The 17,628-nt window shown below is 40.9% G+C and overlaps 1 protein-coding gene across 6 annotated transcripts in view; it reads left to right on the top strand.

The window, feature by feature from the left end:
* The window catches only part of LOC139732126 (dystroglycan 1-like), a 138,230-nt gene extending 121,872 nt beyond the window's left edge, over nt 1-16,358 (top strand). For all 6 annotated transcript variants that reach the window (XM_071642995.1, XM_071642996.1, XM_071642999.1 and 3 more), the window contains one exon: nt 12,888-16,358. In XM_071642995.1, coding sequence (XP_071499096.1) covers nt 12,888-15,293 — 2,406 coding nt within the window. In that variant the 3' untranslated portion in view covers nt 15,294-16,358. The remainder of the gene's footprint in view (nt 1-12,887) is intronic.
* The last annotated feature ends 1,270 nt before the right edge of the window (nt 16,359-17,628 follow it).

Below are 17,628 nucleotides of genomic sequence, written 5' to 3'. Positions count from 1 at the left end.
ATAACAATTTGAAGTGGATTCTGAAAATATTAGATAAAAAGAGAAAGTAATGGCACACCATGATTTTAAGCCAATCTTAACTTTGAAGCTCGACTTAAGTCCTTTGAGAAACACCCCCCAAGACCATCTGGTCCTGTCAATGTTTCTCCCGCACTTACATGTATGAAGAGGTGAAAGGTCGTGGAAGGAGGGGGAGGAAAGGATGATAGAGGTGCATACACAAGCTGAGGACAGTGCAACATTTGTACCAACATGACCCTTTTCATATGAGAATAGATCACCCCAGGCTCCTAGTCACTTTAGTGATAATTTCTTCTTCGTATTATGAAGGCGGACATTCTGCTATCAGTCTTTGCAGAGATTTTGTTTTTAACCATGATATAGCAGTATTTTTTTTTGAGAGAGAGAGAGAGAGGGTGCTATATATTAGGTGACCATCAATTTCATTTATACTGCCGAAGGATGGCAGGCAGTCAGTACCATAGGACAATATTAGTTTATGTTTTTGGAGGAGATTGGATCAACAGTTTACGGCGTATCTATCCATTATCACATGTCCGTTCGAGGACATCTTCATTAGTCATCAAAAATGTACAATATCCCAACGTGACCAAGCTTTAGTGGTTTGCCCGTAGTGATACATTATGCAACAATGTAATAAGTTAAGAATTGATCAGTACGACCAGCAATTCTGTGAAATACATTCTTGCGATTCACAACAGAAACCCCCTGAATGAGCTTTTCAAGGTGAGAATGTTTGCATATCTATAGGTATATAGAAAAGTGATCTAGAAAAGAAAAGAGATTTTTTTTTTTTTTTTAATCTAATTGGGGTGAGGTCAAGCAATGTGACATCATTCAGGTTCTTGTGACTGTAGAAACCTTGTCATCTCATCTTCTTAACTTGTGTGAAGGGGGGAGGGAGTAGGTAGCAAGACGAGATAATAGTATCGTCATTGCACACTTTTGTCTTTTCTCCTTCCATTCCACATTCCTGATGGGTTACGCACACCTTGTCATTGATTCACCCTTCTGTGCCCGCAACAAGCTCCTGCAGTGGAACAATGGCTTTAGAGGGGGGTAAAAAGAGCACCCTTCTATTGTTGTCCTTCTGCGGTTGTATGGTCCTTTGCCATAGCTTCCTCTTCTTCTTCGTGGATCCCTTTTCTTGGCGCTGGTCTTGCGGGGGATGAAGCGGAATGAGAAAGTGAAAGGACGAACCGATGATGCAGCAGGAAGAATAATTGATGCAGCTGAGTGACCGGTGTTGTCATTGGTCCGCCACCCGAATAGCCCAAACAGCATTTAGCGGAATAATGGGCCTATTTAGGACGTGGGCTTTTTACACAGAAGACAGGTGCTCAGTCAAGTGTATGAATCAATTCCGTATGATACCAAGAGGATTTAGCCCCACTTGTTTCCACAGGCACACACAGTCACACAGTTTCTAAGTTTAATGCTCATTCACATGTGACATATCGTCACTGGGATTACAAAACCTTGTATTTAAAATTATGGTGAAAAAACACATTTTTGAATATTTGGATGGATTGTCAGATAATCAGTTAAGTGACGTCCTGTCCAAGTCCCAGCTCTTCTACCCCCAAAATGAAGCCACTGCAGCATGTCAAAGGGAAGGATCCCATTTGTTACAGTGCTTTGGTTGCCATGTTAATTTTTGCTGTCCTGAACATTCAACATTTTTGAGATCCATTTTGTTTTTTATCGCCCCAAGAACAATATAGAGCAAAATAAGTCTGATTGGAGATGGAAACAAATAACTTTTTTTCCTATCCACTCTTCAAATTTTGACCATGTGAATAGTCAAATGCAATTTATATGGATTCAGATGCCTTGCATATGCTAATGATTGCAAATTAGCTACTCTTATGTAAGCAGTGATGTAAACAAGTATAAATTTACAAGAACCCAGAAAGTAACTTCATTTTTCTTTTTTCTTTGCGTGAAAGGAAATCAAAAACATAAATTTCCCATGTGTGAAAGAGTTTTACTTGTATGTAAGTAAGAATAAAACAGTGCAGATATCAAACTCTTAAAAAAAATAGACAAATTAGGAAGAGGACTTAAGATTATCATGAGTCGAGACACCATGTCTCTAGGTTTACTTTTACTCATTGGGCTGAAAAGACACTTCATTCCCCATGCAAACTTTTGCAACAAATACCATAAATGCAGACACCAAGCTTTACTTGCATTATCGGGATGAAACTACAAAGAGCTATAAATAATATGTACAAAACAATGCAACTGATGTAAGCACTCTGCCACGGAGAGGGAAAAGAAAAAGAGAAGAAAATGGAGATTCAGACGTGATGAGCCTGAAGCGAAACGGACAGAAAATGGGCTAAGCCCCATCACCTAATTGTGTCTCGGAGCCAGGCAATTCAAGAAAGAAGATTTGCTCCAAAGCCCCCGAGAGCGAACATAATGTCAGCAAACCGTCTTGTGGTATGGGAATGAAACATCATACATGCAGTGTGTACTTGGTTTATGCGGGATGTGAAAATGTCTCTGCAGCGTTGCCTTTTTTTTTCACGGAGAAGAAGCTTCATGTATGACTCTGATCAAGATATCTTTGAGAGTATTACGATATCACCCATTTCCAAGCTGAAAGAAGCTGTTTCATTCCTGTAAAGTCAAGCTGAAAAGTAGACTTAGGCAGTTTCATGTGTGAAACTCAAAAGTGGATTTCTAGGTGGAGCAATGTTACAGTCGCGTGACAAACTCATATTTGCTTGCAGTTTGCATTCGCAAGTCTTGGCCCCTTGTGAAATTCATGGAAGTTTCATGCAGGCAAAAATTTTTGGTTTTGCTGTATTTTTTCAATTTGACCATCAGCTATCTGCTTGCTGAGTATGAGAACTGACCATCGTGAGCTAAAATCGTAAATCTTGAGCCATAAGGAATTAATTACCCCTCTTCAACTGGGCAGTATACACCGGTAGATCCACAGCTGTCATGCTTGTAGCCGCCTCATCACATCCCCATCACCCAGCTCTGATGGCCCACATACACACTACTCAAATATTCCTACATGTAGCTGACCCATTGAAGGTGATTATGCAGTAAAGAGTATTTAAACAAGCCAGTTGTGCACACACTGTTCTCCCTCAGATATTTTGTCCCTCTGCATAAAAAAAAAAGGTCCACCCTGATACAGTCTAGCCTGCAATATCATTGGTCCACTCAGCAGAGCGCAAACTGGCATAGTCTCTGCATTTTAGACGCACTTGAAACGGTATTTGCACTATAAATTGAGTCACTGTCATTGGCATTAAAGCCTGGCATCGTAAGTGTTGATAACAACCCTATGAAGGGAATCTGGTTTAAACAAAAATCCCATGTAGTCATTGGTCATGTGAAGTCATTGGCCATTTTCTGCATGCATATATGTGATTGTACAGTTGTATATTGCACAAGCCAGCATCAGTTGAAGGTATAATCATCTGCAAAAAAAAAAGCAAAATAAGGGACAGCAAATAAAACCCTACATAAGTAGACTTCTCGTCCATCTAAATTTTAGACGGATGATTTAGATCAAGAAGCCATACTCAAAAGTATTCTTTGAGTTATTGAATCTAGACTTCATATACAGGAGTTTTTGACATTTTTGTCTCCTACTAGGACTGAACTTATATGATTTGAACTCTTTCTCCACAATTTACTGCTCTAAGTCACGAAAGAAATTTGCTCTCATCTTTTTGAAGTAGCTGCTCAGTAGACCAGATTGTGTTGAAAGGGCTTGCAATACCAGATGAGTTACTATCTTTAGAATATTTGATATGAAGGTGGTGGGGAAAATCCAAACAAGTTAAAGCTAGTCAGCTTTGAAGGAAGACTACGTTTGGGGGAAAAAAAAAGAAACAACTTTGCACTGTTCCCTTTGGTAAAGTAGGCCACAGTATTAAAGGTGAGCTACAGTCCTTTATGCTGCATAGGTCTGCCTCAGGGGAAAAAAAAAAATCCTCTTAAACAACAATAACATCAGCATAAGTTTACCCATCTCCTTATTATAAAGTCTCGAGGCAAACTTCAGAGTTTTAGGAAGAAAGAACAAAAGATACAGGGACTGCAATTATAGAAACCTTCAGCTGTTCTGTTACACTAAGCATTTTATCCCAGTTGATAAATAAAAAGGTATTGCTTTAGCTCCAATCTGAAGAATCTTGTCAATAAAAGAGAAACATGAGTTTATTGCTGGTAAACCTAGGACACGTGCATCGCAGTTTCACGTAAGCACTTGCTGTTTGCTTTGATCGAGCATATTTACAGGCATTACCGCGGCTTGTTTTTCGTGTTTGATTAACATGTCAACTTTTTTTTTTTCTATGTGATTTCTTAGAGTACTGCTAAGGCAAACTGTTTTTGCTTTGTGTACCCAGTATTTTCAGTAAAGATATTTATTGCGTTCCTACTGTAGTGTGTGCTAGCTTGATACTCCTCATATAAATGATAGAACAGAAAATAATGTCTCAATCAATGTCTTCATAACCAATCATGGTAATACATTCTATGTATTGAGGCTGTCACCAAGCTTTGGTATTCTTTGTTACATTTGACTTGTTCATATTTACAGCACAAAAATAATAGAAACACAGTGAAACCTTCCGCATATGATGTACTGTACAATTAACTGTAGCATCAAAGATCAATCATGTGCTAAAACCTCAAACTTTTTCTCTGAAAGTAATCATGGACATGGGCATGGGACGTTTCGAAATCAGGGACAGAGCTTGCATCAGCTGTGACCAGGCTCATCAAGCATGAAGGAAAGATAATAGCTGTGATTTCTCTACCAGTGGCCCTGAAGGAGATTTTCAATTCAGGGAAGACTCGCCACGGTTTTTTTTTTCTGCCAGCCACAAATGCACTCTCTTTCTGCCCTTTCGTCTGTTCGGATCCTTCCCTATTTTTCGTTCTTCCTGTTTTGTTCCATTTCACAGGAAAGAGAGACCGGAAATTATGATTGGATGTCACCTTCTTTATTGTGTCTAGTCAGTCTAGGAACCCGTTTCAGTCCAAGAGACCACATTTCTTTGGTTTTGCACTTTCTTTTTCACATTTCATCATATCTTCATCATATCTTTTGCTGATCATTTTAAGTGTTTTGTAAGGTAGAGTTGTAACAAACAAACAAACAAAAAATTCTCATTCTTGTGATCCTTTTGTTGTTTATCATATGACTTTTTGTTTTGGTTTACAGAATTTTCGTAAGCTTCTTAATTGCTAAATTTAGATGTGGGCTCTCAAATTGGCAACACATATAGAAAATAGAAGTTCCTGTCTCTCTGTCAAATTGGCAATTCCTTGTAAAATTTCTTTCTGATTTTGTGCGGCTTTAATGATAATAACCAGTTTCATCTGATCGCTGGTCCAATACAAGATATTAAAAGAAATTATGCAGTGCCAATTTTAAAAAGAAAGATGGTAATTTCTCAGGCAGTAATCCACCCCCCCCCCCCCCACCCCATTGATGGGTTAGGGGTTTCGGACTATTAATGAATGACTCAAATGTCTGCCATTTATCTGTTGTAATGGGCAGTACAGCAAACTGGATTAAAAAACATCCCATTTGACTCTTTGGGGATCCCTCAACCGAAAAGGACCATGATGTGTGTTTAGTCACGCACGGTTCTAACCAATCATCAGGAATTCAATGGATTCATGGGTTGTTGTTTTTGTTTCTTTCTCCCCTGTATTTTTTCTGTCTTTTTTTTTTTTTTTTTTGCTGAGTTCTTCGTTAGATTGGGGGGGGGGGTTATTGAAGCGTCAACCACTGTCAGAAGATGGCTGAAACCTTGGGAATCCCGTTCCTTTCTGTTCCCATGTTCTCTCGGCCCTTTCTTTTCCCATCCATGCATGTGTTTGTTGCGTGTGATTTTAGGCAAAGTATGTGTCTACCTCCAGTCACAACAGGGAATGTGTTCTTAGGAAGAGGGGGGAACACAGTCTAGATATCAGAATTGTTTCTCAGACCAGACTCTACAACATTTAATAGAGCTGTTTTGAGTTTTAGCAAAGATGCTTTTTGAAGTTAATCAGTCGAATCAAATTCAGAAAACAACAAAGAGATAGGAGAGTGTGCAGTATAGGCACATTGTTGTGCACAAACAATGTGATACTCGATGTCTTCTCTTTTTTTGGGGGGGGGGTTGTTACGTGATAAAGGTACCTTTTGGTAAACTGTTGAGGAATATAAATGAATATATTCTGAATGTTTACCCCCTTGGGAATCTGTCCTACATAGTTTCAGTATGATAAAGAATCAAATGTTGCAATATGTCCACAATGTGAGTCAATATCTAAACTGACTGAATACAAGTGATATTTGGTGAAAACATATTTTGCATTGACCTTTGAGTGATTATGCTCTCAAATGGTCCTTAACGTTAAGTTGAGATGTTAAAGGGGTGGTACAGTTTCAGTTGAGATGGGGCTTTAGGTTTCCAACTTCTTTTGATGGTGATTTTTGAGTAATGAGAAACCTCTTGTGAAATATGATAGAGCATGAAATTCCAAGTGGAATTCAATGTTTATTTGATGAGAATTGGTTTTGAAATGGCACTGAGATATCCAAAACAGAGCAATCCTAATAAAAGGTTAGACCTACCTTTTATTATGATCGCTTTGCTCTACGTTGTTTTTGGATGACTCAGCCATTCCGAAACCGATTTTCACCAAATAAGCTTTAAATTCTTCTTGGAATAGTATGGTCTGTACTATTTCATAAGTGGTTTCTTGGTGTCTCGCAAAAAGTTAAAAGCCCAATCCTCATCTCCTCCAATACTACTGTAAAACATGATATATTCGCGGCATGAATTTTTTCGCGAATTGGAGCCGACGGCCTTTTTTGCGGCATGAAATTTTCGTGCACTGGAACTGGTATTCAATGCATATAGTGTAGACAAGAACTTTCGCGTGCATTGTAATTTCACGAATCTTCGCGCTCGCGAAATTTGCGAAATTAAAATGCACGCGATCATTTCTCGTTTTACAGTATACCATCCCTTAAAGCTACAGCGAAACTTATGGGGATTTCTCCTTTTTTTGGGGGGGGGGGGGTGGCTGCTTTGGGGTATGATTCTTCTTGCTGCTTTTGTCATCTCTGTGATTATCAATAATGGGAAATTTGAGAACTTGTTGATGGGCGGAACCTGCCACCACTGTTTTGATTGTTCCCCCGAAAACATTCAAACCAAAGTCATTTTCACAATCATACTGGAAGGAAGTGGTGGGGAGGCACAGACCACAGAGTTCTCTCACGGGGATCAATGGACAGTACCACAGAACCACAGCCCGCTTTACTCTGCAATTAAAGGCATAATTTACCATTTGCAGAAGAAACTAAAACCCAGCATTAGTGCTTTAAAATAGTTCTAAAATGTGAGTTAGGGAAAGAAACAACCACTGTAAAAATTTGAATCCGTATAGTCGACGTTAAATATTGTTGAATAGGCAAAATGTGAATAATAGTTATAATAAAAATGTTTCAAGACTAAACCGTCTACAGTTACGGTTTGATGAGAAAAGTACTGATATCTCCTGGTATTTTAGACTTTATTGCAAAAATTTTATATGGTAGGATGTTTAGTGATACAACAGACCTACACATAAGCATCAAATGTGATATCTTGAAAAATTTTTAAATCACTGCTCCCAAAGGTAAACAGGACCTTTAAACTCTACTTCCGTGCAATGTTCATGTAGGTGTCAGACAGTTCGTGATATCAATTCATGTGGACCTCCTTTGACCCAGTTAATGGTTAAGAAATTGACTTGGTGGGATTTTCCACCTTTACCCACAAGTGAGTATTACGTTTCACGATGTATCAGTTTTCAAAACAATACTACCCTCAGAATAACACTACCAAAACAAAACTACCTTCAGAATGATACTTCCCTCTCCTTCAGTAAGCTCTTGTTGTGTTCAGGCTTTTCACTTTTCATGAAGTTGTCATTAATCAAGGTTATTTTTCATGCTTTTGAGCTTGAAGTGAAAACAGTATTAAGTGCTGTTTAACCTTGTATTGTGGCAGCTCTTACAACTTTACAACACTGCATGATGGTAGTTAGCAGTATTTTTTTTTTTCAAGTGACACATTGCATTATGGGAAAATTTGAAATATGACAAGTTTCAAGCCATAGCTTTTGAAATAGTACCAGTTGCTCTATACAGTCCTATTACCTGCAGATCACCTACACGTAGAAGTTCAACCATTCTTTAGACATTGAGAGAGTTTTGTTCATTAAAAAAATTGTCTCATTTAACATAGTACACCACCCCCCCAAATAAAAAACCACATACACAGATATACATTGGTGGGACTACATTCAAAGTATGTGCATGGTATACAACTTTTTTGTAGTTTTACGTAACAATGTACATCCTATCAGTGTAGTAAGGTTGCAAACCTCATGCTGTATTAAACGATGCATGTTGTGATATCTTCCAGGTAGAATTTAAGGCTTTTTTTTTTTTTTCAGGGAAGACGGTATACTAGTAATCACAGCAGCAGGTCATTACCAAATTATTTTGTTATTAAAAAACTGGACTTGATGGTCAAGTTCATATCAAAAGAGTTCATTCAAACAACAACAACCGAAAAGCAGCGAATTGCTGGCATCTAGACAAAGTGGGCAAAAAGGAAGTTCTGGAATATTGAAGTTTCTGATTTTTTTCTTTAAAGCAGTGGTCAATATTGGTCACAATTACTTGTGGAAATTTGATCTGGTAGTGACATCAGGTTGAGTGATTCTGTTTTTTGATGAACTCCAAGATGAAGTTATGTAATACAAAATTGAGAATTAACAGTCCACATGAGCGCAAGTGTTTTACGGGGTATTACCGTGCGTGAAACCAAAGTTAAAAGATGTTTGGAAGGTTTTTGTTGTTTTGCTCTCTTTCATTATGGATGTAGAGTGTTGATGGGATATTGAGCACTGTGTTTACAGTAGTGCTGCTAGTGCTAGAACCCTAAAGGAATAAATCAAATCAGTTGAGTGAAACATGCATGTACCTGCAACTACTTTATGGCACTAAATATCAATGTAGGATTTCATCTCATGTTCCCTTTTACCGTTACCATTACTGCGTGCATGCTTCTCCCTCACAGTGGAGTACCCACTCTTGTGCACGTGGGTGTAGTCTACAGGCATGGGACCCCCTCCCACCACCTCCTTGCCCCCCCCCCAATCCTCATTCACTCTCTCTCTCTCTCTCTTTATGACCAGAAAAAAAAAAAATGTACTGGATATTCTTGAGACTCCGTTGGGATATTTGCACCATTTACTGCCTGAATTATAATAACGGGTGTCCATGCATTCAAGCTTTATACACCATATTGAAGGGCACATACAAGTTGTACACTGTAGGTCTGTGGATCATTGATCTTTAGTGTGTGTGACGGATACATGTAGCATTTGTTTGTTGTTTTTGTCTTTCCCCTCCTATGTTCTTCATTAGGGCCTTTTAATACAGACTGTTCCCTCTGTGTTTCTTTATTATTTTGCAATCGTTGGGCTATGCTTTGTCAAATTCTCAGGGAAAAAAGGTGAGAATATGCAACTCTCATAGCGCATTTGTTTGACATTTTAAGAAGTTAGATTCATTATTCTGTTTGCACCAGATGTAGGCATATTTAGATACATATTGTATCCAACTTTTCAGGATTTTTGTCCATGATGCAAAATAATTTTAAGAGGACCTATGACAGCTTTGAAGCTCGTTCAACATATTCCCGTGGCTTGTATTGCTGTATATACAACCTTTTGCATTTTTACAAATGAAAAGCAGTGTATAGGCCTTTTCATTGAATCAGTAGATGGTACATGTACATGTATGTACCATGCCCAGCAAAGGAAAACTTCAACAAACTTGGCATGTTGTATTTAACAAAAGTAGAACATAGGCCTTTTCGTTTCGAAAAGTGTTCTCAGTCAACTCCCATGGTGGATATGGTAATTATGCCGAAGAGGTTGATATTCATGAATGTAAACTGTATCAGTGTGATATGGAAAAATGGCTGGCGGAATCTCTGCATAGACCCTTCATCAAGTAACATCTGGTGATTTCCATGTTGAGAAAGCACAGGAATGCTTCTTGACCCACTGCTCGTGATGTTTTTCCCTCGGCTGATGTTTTTCCCTCGGCTGCGTAAGAAAATGGAAACAAGCTAGGCATTCAGAGGAGGGTATTCAACAGCTTAGCTAAGCGGCTCCAGCCTGCACAGCTGCAGAAGTCATCTGGCTGATGAGCTGCGAACTATTCATCCCAGTCGACTGAAACGGGTGTCCCCAAACAAGGCTTATTTGTTCAAAAATCTGTTCTTACATGCACCGGTCTGCCACAATTGCCATCTTGTTACACCTCGATAACAAACACATGGAAAGTTTCTGAAATGACAGGGGTTTTTTGGGGGAGGGGGGAGGGGAGAAGGGAGTGAGGGAGGGGTGAGATAGAGGTAAATCGAATTTGTGGCACCCTCATTAGCTGTTGACAAAGTGGATGATGTTCTTTCTCAGCCCACCATGTTTTCAGCTCACAAATGTTGTGAGAGACAAGCATCACTCTCCCACTCTGTTGGCTGCCTGCTTGTTTAAACCTTTGAAAGCAACAAGTGGTTTTTATCATTGTTGTTGTTGTTGTTGTAGTGTAAGTGATTTACAGTTTGCACTGCACATATTGCCTAATGTAGCAGTGCTGGATAGCGTCACTGCATTATTTGAACCATTCGTGCACAATTGCCAATATTACAGTTTAAGGATGCAACTGTGAATTCCAAGATGAAGCATTGAGGGTGCATGTTTGTCCCTGTCTGGCATATTTTTCATGTTTCATTCTGAGTTTTATGTTAATGCTCAAAACACCCATGTAAGATTAATGAACTTAAGTTCTGGATGGGATCTCCATTGTGCCTCACCCCTCGTCCATAACTGAAGACTTTAATCAGTGGTCATCTCTTCATGGTCATGATAGTCATTTTGCAGAGGTGAAACTGATTATGGAAAGATGATTTAGCAGGGTGCTTTTGTTTGTCCATAGGTGAAAGAAAAGTACATTTGACCATGAAGCTACGACACCATGATGCGACCATGCAGAAAGCAGATTCTTGGGGCAACGTAAATTTCAAGGGGACGTTGAGCTCAGAAGAACAAGCAAAAACAGTGAGGCTCCAATTGTCCAGATGTGTGGGTTTCCCGTGGGGCATTATTAGATTCAAGCAGGCCTGTGTCTGCGGTAATGAAACCACCAGACGTCGTGAGGATCTGCTCCAGTATTGCCGTTTCGAATATCATATTCACTCCTTCATCCACCCACTCCTACCCCCTTCTATCCCCCACCCCCATATCATCAGGCACACCAGTGTGTGTGCTTGTGCTTACACCAGTGTGTGTGCTTGTGCTTCCAGTCTGTATTCAGCTGCCCCTGCAGTACTGTCTTTTGCCGTATGTGGCAAAAGAGCAGATGTAACAATTGTAATCAAATACTGAGAGTTTTTGCGCCAGTTCAGAGGGACAGAAATATCTTGCTAATTGCCAATCCTGATGATTTGTTGATTTGGATCGCAATTTCTTTTTCCTGTACCCGTGTGACCCAGAGCACAATAAGGCATAATTTGAGTCACGATTCAAATCCCATTTTTTCATGTCTGTCTGTGTTAATGGACCCACTGTGCAGAAACAGCAAGTAGGGAAGGCTGTGATTTTTGTAGATGCGCAGTGCTTTTGTGAAAGAAGGACTGCAGTGTGCACAGTGATAAAAGGGCGGAAGAAGACTGGAGCGCTAATGGGATGAGCCGTTTCATCTCGGGTGGTGTTCCTGGCAAGGAAATCTTCAACTCCCCGTAATTGGAGGAGAGGATAACAAGATCTGTGTTTACACACCAGGAAATCCTGTTTGGAGCCTCCCAGAAAGAGAGAGATGGGGATGAGGTCATTTCTTTAGCTAGACCAAAGGAGGAGGAGGAGGAGAGGGGGAGGAGGGGGTATGGGAAGAGGGTAAAGAGACAGGTGGATGGTCAAAACCAAGAATAGGGTCTAGGAGACATCTCCACCCCCGAGAACTTGCACCCAAAACCTGAGTGGAATCTTTTCATATACATATATGAATACTGAAGCCTCTGGAGTATTTAGCACGCACACATACATGGGCACTCAAATTAGTTTGCTCACATTGGACTGACCATAAAAAAAGATGTATTGTATGCCAACTAATCCTACTTATACCAATATAATCATTCCTCTCCTTCCAGGAAGAAAAAAAAATAACTTCAGCTGTATGTTCAGATCTTTTTGCTTATGTCTTACAAGGAAATTTTGAACAAGGCCCTGATTAAATGAAATCTGGCCTATGAAATTGGCTTTCTGTTCGGTTAGTTCATACATTGTCGTACTGCCACTTCACGGACTGCACAGTGGTCATCACCTTGACTTCAAGTCACCACTAGAGGGCAGTAGACCACTTTATATCCTGAGCCTCTAATGCTTTATTACTGCATTAAACACACTTGGCATTGCAGGTGATGAAAAGTTAAAGATGTGTACAAGATAGCAAAAATTTGTTTGTAATACAATGTTTTATATTAAAGAAAGAAGAAGCATTGCAGAAATACTGCTTCACTATTTTAGTGATCAGCGTCTATAACTGAATTCCTGTTTTTTGTAATGTAAATTATCTGTGTTATTACCCAGGATATGATTTGGAACCAACTGACATATTTTTTTTTTTGGGGGGGGGGGGGTGGAGGACAGCATTTGCTCTGTAATCAATGAAAGTTTTACTTTTTCATGACTGCTTTAAAATTTTGTTGTGATTTGCCATATGAGTGTTCATGTTCTGTTTCTTTTTCTTTCTTTTTTTTCTACAGATTAGAGAAGTTGGAACACAATCCTTACCAAAGTGGCTGTATTTCTGCAACAAGACAAACAAACTGGAAGGTATACCAGGCTTAGAGGATGAACGCCAACACTTCATATCAGTCACTGCCTTTGGAAAGGAATCAAACATTACAAAGCAAAGCTCAAACACCAAGGATGTTTTCAGTGTCAATGTGCTCCACCATGATGCACCGCAGGCAAAAGGTACCGAAGACTCCAAATCAACGAAGCACCAAGATGGCGTGGTTGTGTGTCCGCCGGAGAAACCAGCAGTCAGGGCAACGATTATCCTCGACGCTGACTGGACCATGCTTACTCCTCAGGAGAGGGTTCACGTTGTATCCAAGATGTCCAGGTACTCGAGAGTATCCCTGACCGCCTTCAGGCTGCTGCCAGAGAAACAGGATGTGAAGGGCTACCAGGCTCTTGCAGCTGGAAGTGGCAACGTGGTGTCGGCCCTGCACGAGGGACTGTCTCTGAGCTGGGTGGTGGGTTGCGGTAGGAATGCCGACCAGCTTCCGGTGGTGACCATCTTGGAGGGCGCATCCAAAGATGGCTCAATGGCTGAGAAGTTGGGCTATGACATCAAGGGCTGGCACGTCAGCAGCAATACCCCCATCGTCAAAAACAGAGTGAGAAGACAGGTCCCCATCATGGGTACTCCCGTACCAACTCCGCTCCCAACTGGTGCTCCCAAGCCGACAGAGATTGCCCCAACCACTGTCACTCCATCAACGCACATTGTCCCGTCAGAGAGTTCTCCGGTTCTGAGCAGTATGATCAGAACGGCTGGCACTCAAGATACCATGACCATGATGGTGTCAGACACCCAGACAACTCCTGGAAAGGTGTCAGTGTCCCCAACAGTCAAGGCCTCCAAAACTTCTTTCTATAAAACACCAGCAATAACACCGACACCAACACCCACGGCCATGGCAACACAAGTTGTAACGTCTTCAGCAGTGCCAACTGAGGCACCTACACGTACATTTAGCCCACCTGTACCATCCATGACGTCAACAAAAGGTTTGCCCAGTGTACCTACGGTGACTTCAGCTCCTGTTTCAAGTGCTACCCTTGCACCAATGACACCATCAACGGTTGTTATCATGCCAACACCAACGGAGCCTGTTACCACACCATCAGCACCGACTACACCAACAACACCTACACCAAAGGAAACAACAACAAAAGCTAACAGGCCGCCGAAGAACCCCAATCCTGTGGAGAGAATCGATGTGTTTGTTGGTGTTCCACTGGTGTATGTCATCCCCGCAAACACCTTCTATGATCCTGAACAGGGAGACACTCGTAACCTGGATCTTACCCTTCTCACTCTTGATGGCTTGGAACTATCATCTGACTTCTGGCTTAAGTTAGACAAAAATAGTCAGACCATATTCGGGTACACAGACAAGGTCCTGGAGCCTGCTTCGTATGTTCTAGTTGCTCAAGATAGAGGAGGAATATACGTCAGAGATGTCTTTGACGTTCATGTCATAGACTCCAACACGATTCCAACAGAGCCTCCGCCAGTCGCCATGGGTGCCACCCTGAATATCGACTTTGATGAGTTTGTCAACAACCCAGCGCTGCAGCTAGACATTCTCAACAGAATAGCTAGTGTCTATGGTGATCCAGATGCCAGCGCTCTCACCATAACTGGCATCAGGCGTGGTTCGGTCATCCTCTCCTTCACCAACAACACCATCCCCAAGGATTCCTGTCCGATCGACCTCATCCAGGAGTTGATGATGAAGCTGGTTGATGAGGATGGCAAACCCACCCAAGAGCTGATTGATGCCTTTGCTCCCGAGTACCAGATATCTGGTGTGGAAGCTTCTCCTCAGGGAACATGCGATGAAACGACTCCAGCAATGACCACCCAGACAACCAAGGCATTCCCGCCTTCAGTTGATACGGGTACAAAATCTAACGATGCGTGGATTACAAATGTCCTTCCAGGAGTAATTGTGGCCTTCATAATCATCCTGGCTGGCATCGTCGTGTTCATCCTCTACCGAAAGAATCGCAAAGGCAAGCTGTCCGATGAAGACCAGAACACCTTTATCAACAAGGGCATTCCAATCATATTTGCAGAGGAATTAGATGAGGGTGACAAGCAACCATCATCCACTCCCCTCATCATGAAGAACGAAAAGCCCCCACTGCCACCGCCGGAGTACTCTGCCGAAGACGGGACAAGGCAGCCACTCCTGAACGACAACAAGCCGTCTGACGATGCAGACAAACCTGGAATGCCCATGGTAGATCTAGGCGGATCCCCGCCGTATGAACCTCCTCCGCCTCTGACCTCCTCGCCGCCAGAGAGCAGGAATCCCCACTCGTCGAGCACGACGCGGTATCAGTCACCCCCCGCGTACGTCCCCCCTTAACCCTTCCGCCCTCCTCAAATTTTGGTGATGTCCCTGAGCAGACTTTTAAGAAAGAAAACGATAGTCCCTCTCAGACCAATGCCTTGAAAAAAGTTTTCTCTCAGAGCGTCACTCGCGTTTCAACTCACAACAGTCTGTTCGCGTTGGTCAGTCAGCGATGCCATCGTAAAGACAAGTGGAGGCTTCAAGAGTACGAGCCAAACTTACAAATGTGCATGATGAAGACAGGACAGTAACATATTTTTGTTTTTTTGACTCAAAAACTTTGTAGTTATGAGGAGAAAGAGGAAATGGGTTGAAGAGACATTCTTTGAATTGAGTTTGACCATTTTCATAAGTACTCAAATTTATTTAATGTTCATGTCTTGTATCATCTATGTAGAGGAATATTCAAATATTGTGCTTTACCCAAGGTATTTCCAACTTACACTATATCATGATTTCAATGTACTTCATTTCAGTAGTAGATTTTTTTAATGTCCTATAAGTTATTAGATATTGTCATACAGCGCAGCTTCTGGTAGGGGAAAAAAAATCAAGCAAAAACCTGTTTTCCAGTCTCATTCATTCTTCCAATAATCGAAGCCGCAAGTATCCGAATATTCATTCATTTTATGCAATGCTTGTACCAATGTGGTGAAATGCTCCACAAACCTGCCAGCAGCATGTGCCGAATGAACAGCTTTTTGCCGAAGCCACGGCACTCTTTTGCAATATTAGCATTGGCAGTGCTCAATATTTATAGCTCTGTACAATGTAGCACTCGATTGGTACGAGACACTGCTGTACGTACCGTTTCCGTGGCACACGTTATGCATATTAATACCTTTAGTTCTTTCATATTATCTATTCCCCCATTAGCCGTCAAGCTCTGTGCTTATTCTTACATTATGTTTGTGTCATTTGCTATGCACTACGTATTTATGAACAGTGATGGGTTGGATGCATTAGGCATTGTTGGTAGCCAAGACGGAGAAGAAGTGTGATATAAGGTATTAAGAATCTTCTCAGCCACAAACACTTTCATTCTCACTTGTACTCTGACCATGTGGATCAGAAAGCAAAAGTTACATGCGAAATTATTTTTTGTTTTAGTCCTAAGCAAAAGACACAACTCAGAATTCTCAAATTGTATTTTTTGTGATTTTTTTTTCTCTCCCCAAAGAATGGATCTTCATTCATTTGTCTTAAATTTCTGTGCTAAATCCTAAACTGCTGCGTTGTAAAATCTATCTAATTTGTCAAGAGGACGTTGTGTTGAATTTGAAGTACTCTCTCTTCTTCTTTTTTAAAGAGACATTTTGTATAGTCAGTCTGTACTAAAGAATAAAGTACTATTGTATATAGCATAAGGATTTAGGAATATTATGTGGTTATCTGATGTAACATTGTCATATTTTGGTAAAGAGTTATTTACATTTTGATCAGCATCACGCTGGCCATAGGAGAGGCAAGTCAGGGGAGTGAGGGTGACCAGAAGGCGTTGCCTTCCAAAGTCCAGGCTGTGCTAGCATCATGTGTGAGCAGTACTGCAGTCAGAGTCAGATGAATGGTGTGGTCTCTTTTGGGGGGACTCAAAAGTGATGTTTTCACAAACTAACAAACAGACAGACAGACAGAGAGACAAATTAAAAAAAGATTCACAGTCATGGATGGGTTGATATCTGTATTGGTCCGTGGCTTGTGTCAGATTTGGCCTTTGATAGCAGCAGATGTAGGCAGTATGATAGGTGGGGATGACATTCAGGTACTGTAGGGAAGATTGGGGAGCTGGTCTGGTACTTTCCACTCCTCCAACTTCTGTTCTCATGTATCGGTAGGTAAGATGGATAAAGCCAGACAAAGGTATGAGAGTCTCTTTTCTTTTTCTTTTTTTTTTTAAAGGAAAAGTTACTGTCTGATATACTTTATTCTTTCTGACGTATCAGTGGAAACTGGCTTTTTCAGGTGAATTATAGGAAACTATTCATTTCTGAGATCATGCATTGATAGTTTTTAGTAAAAACCACTTGTAGGTTAGGAAGAGTGAAGCTACAGGTGTAGTTACTTGTCCTGTGGTGATTTCTTGGTTTCACTCAGTTATGATTATGATAGTGACTTTTTTTTTGGGGGGGGGGGGTAGGTAATGAATCAGGGAAATGACTCTACTATTTGCTTTTACAAAACAGGTGCAAAACTGCCACTAAATGACACATCTCAGATCTTTATTGTGAATTTTACCTTTGCACAAAAGTGTTGGCTAATGCTTGTCTTGAGATGTTTACCTCTGGGGAACTCCACTCACGTGTATGTTCTTGGTAACATGGGATGTCACTGCCTGTAATAACATCATTTT

The sequence above is a fragment of the Diadema antillarum genome, unplaced genomic scaffold (assembly GCF_040938485.1).
Source record: "Diadema antillarum isolate AM-2024a unplaced genomic scaffold, OU_Dant_1.0 seq00000400_RagTag, whole genome shotgun sequence".
Taxonomy (NCBI): Eukaryota; Metazoa; Echinodermata; class Echinoidea; order Diadematoida; family Diadematidae; genus Diadema; species Diadema antillarum.
Note: the sequence above shows the minus strand (reverse complement) of the source record. Positions and strands in the feature narration are given on the sequence as shown.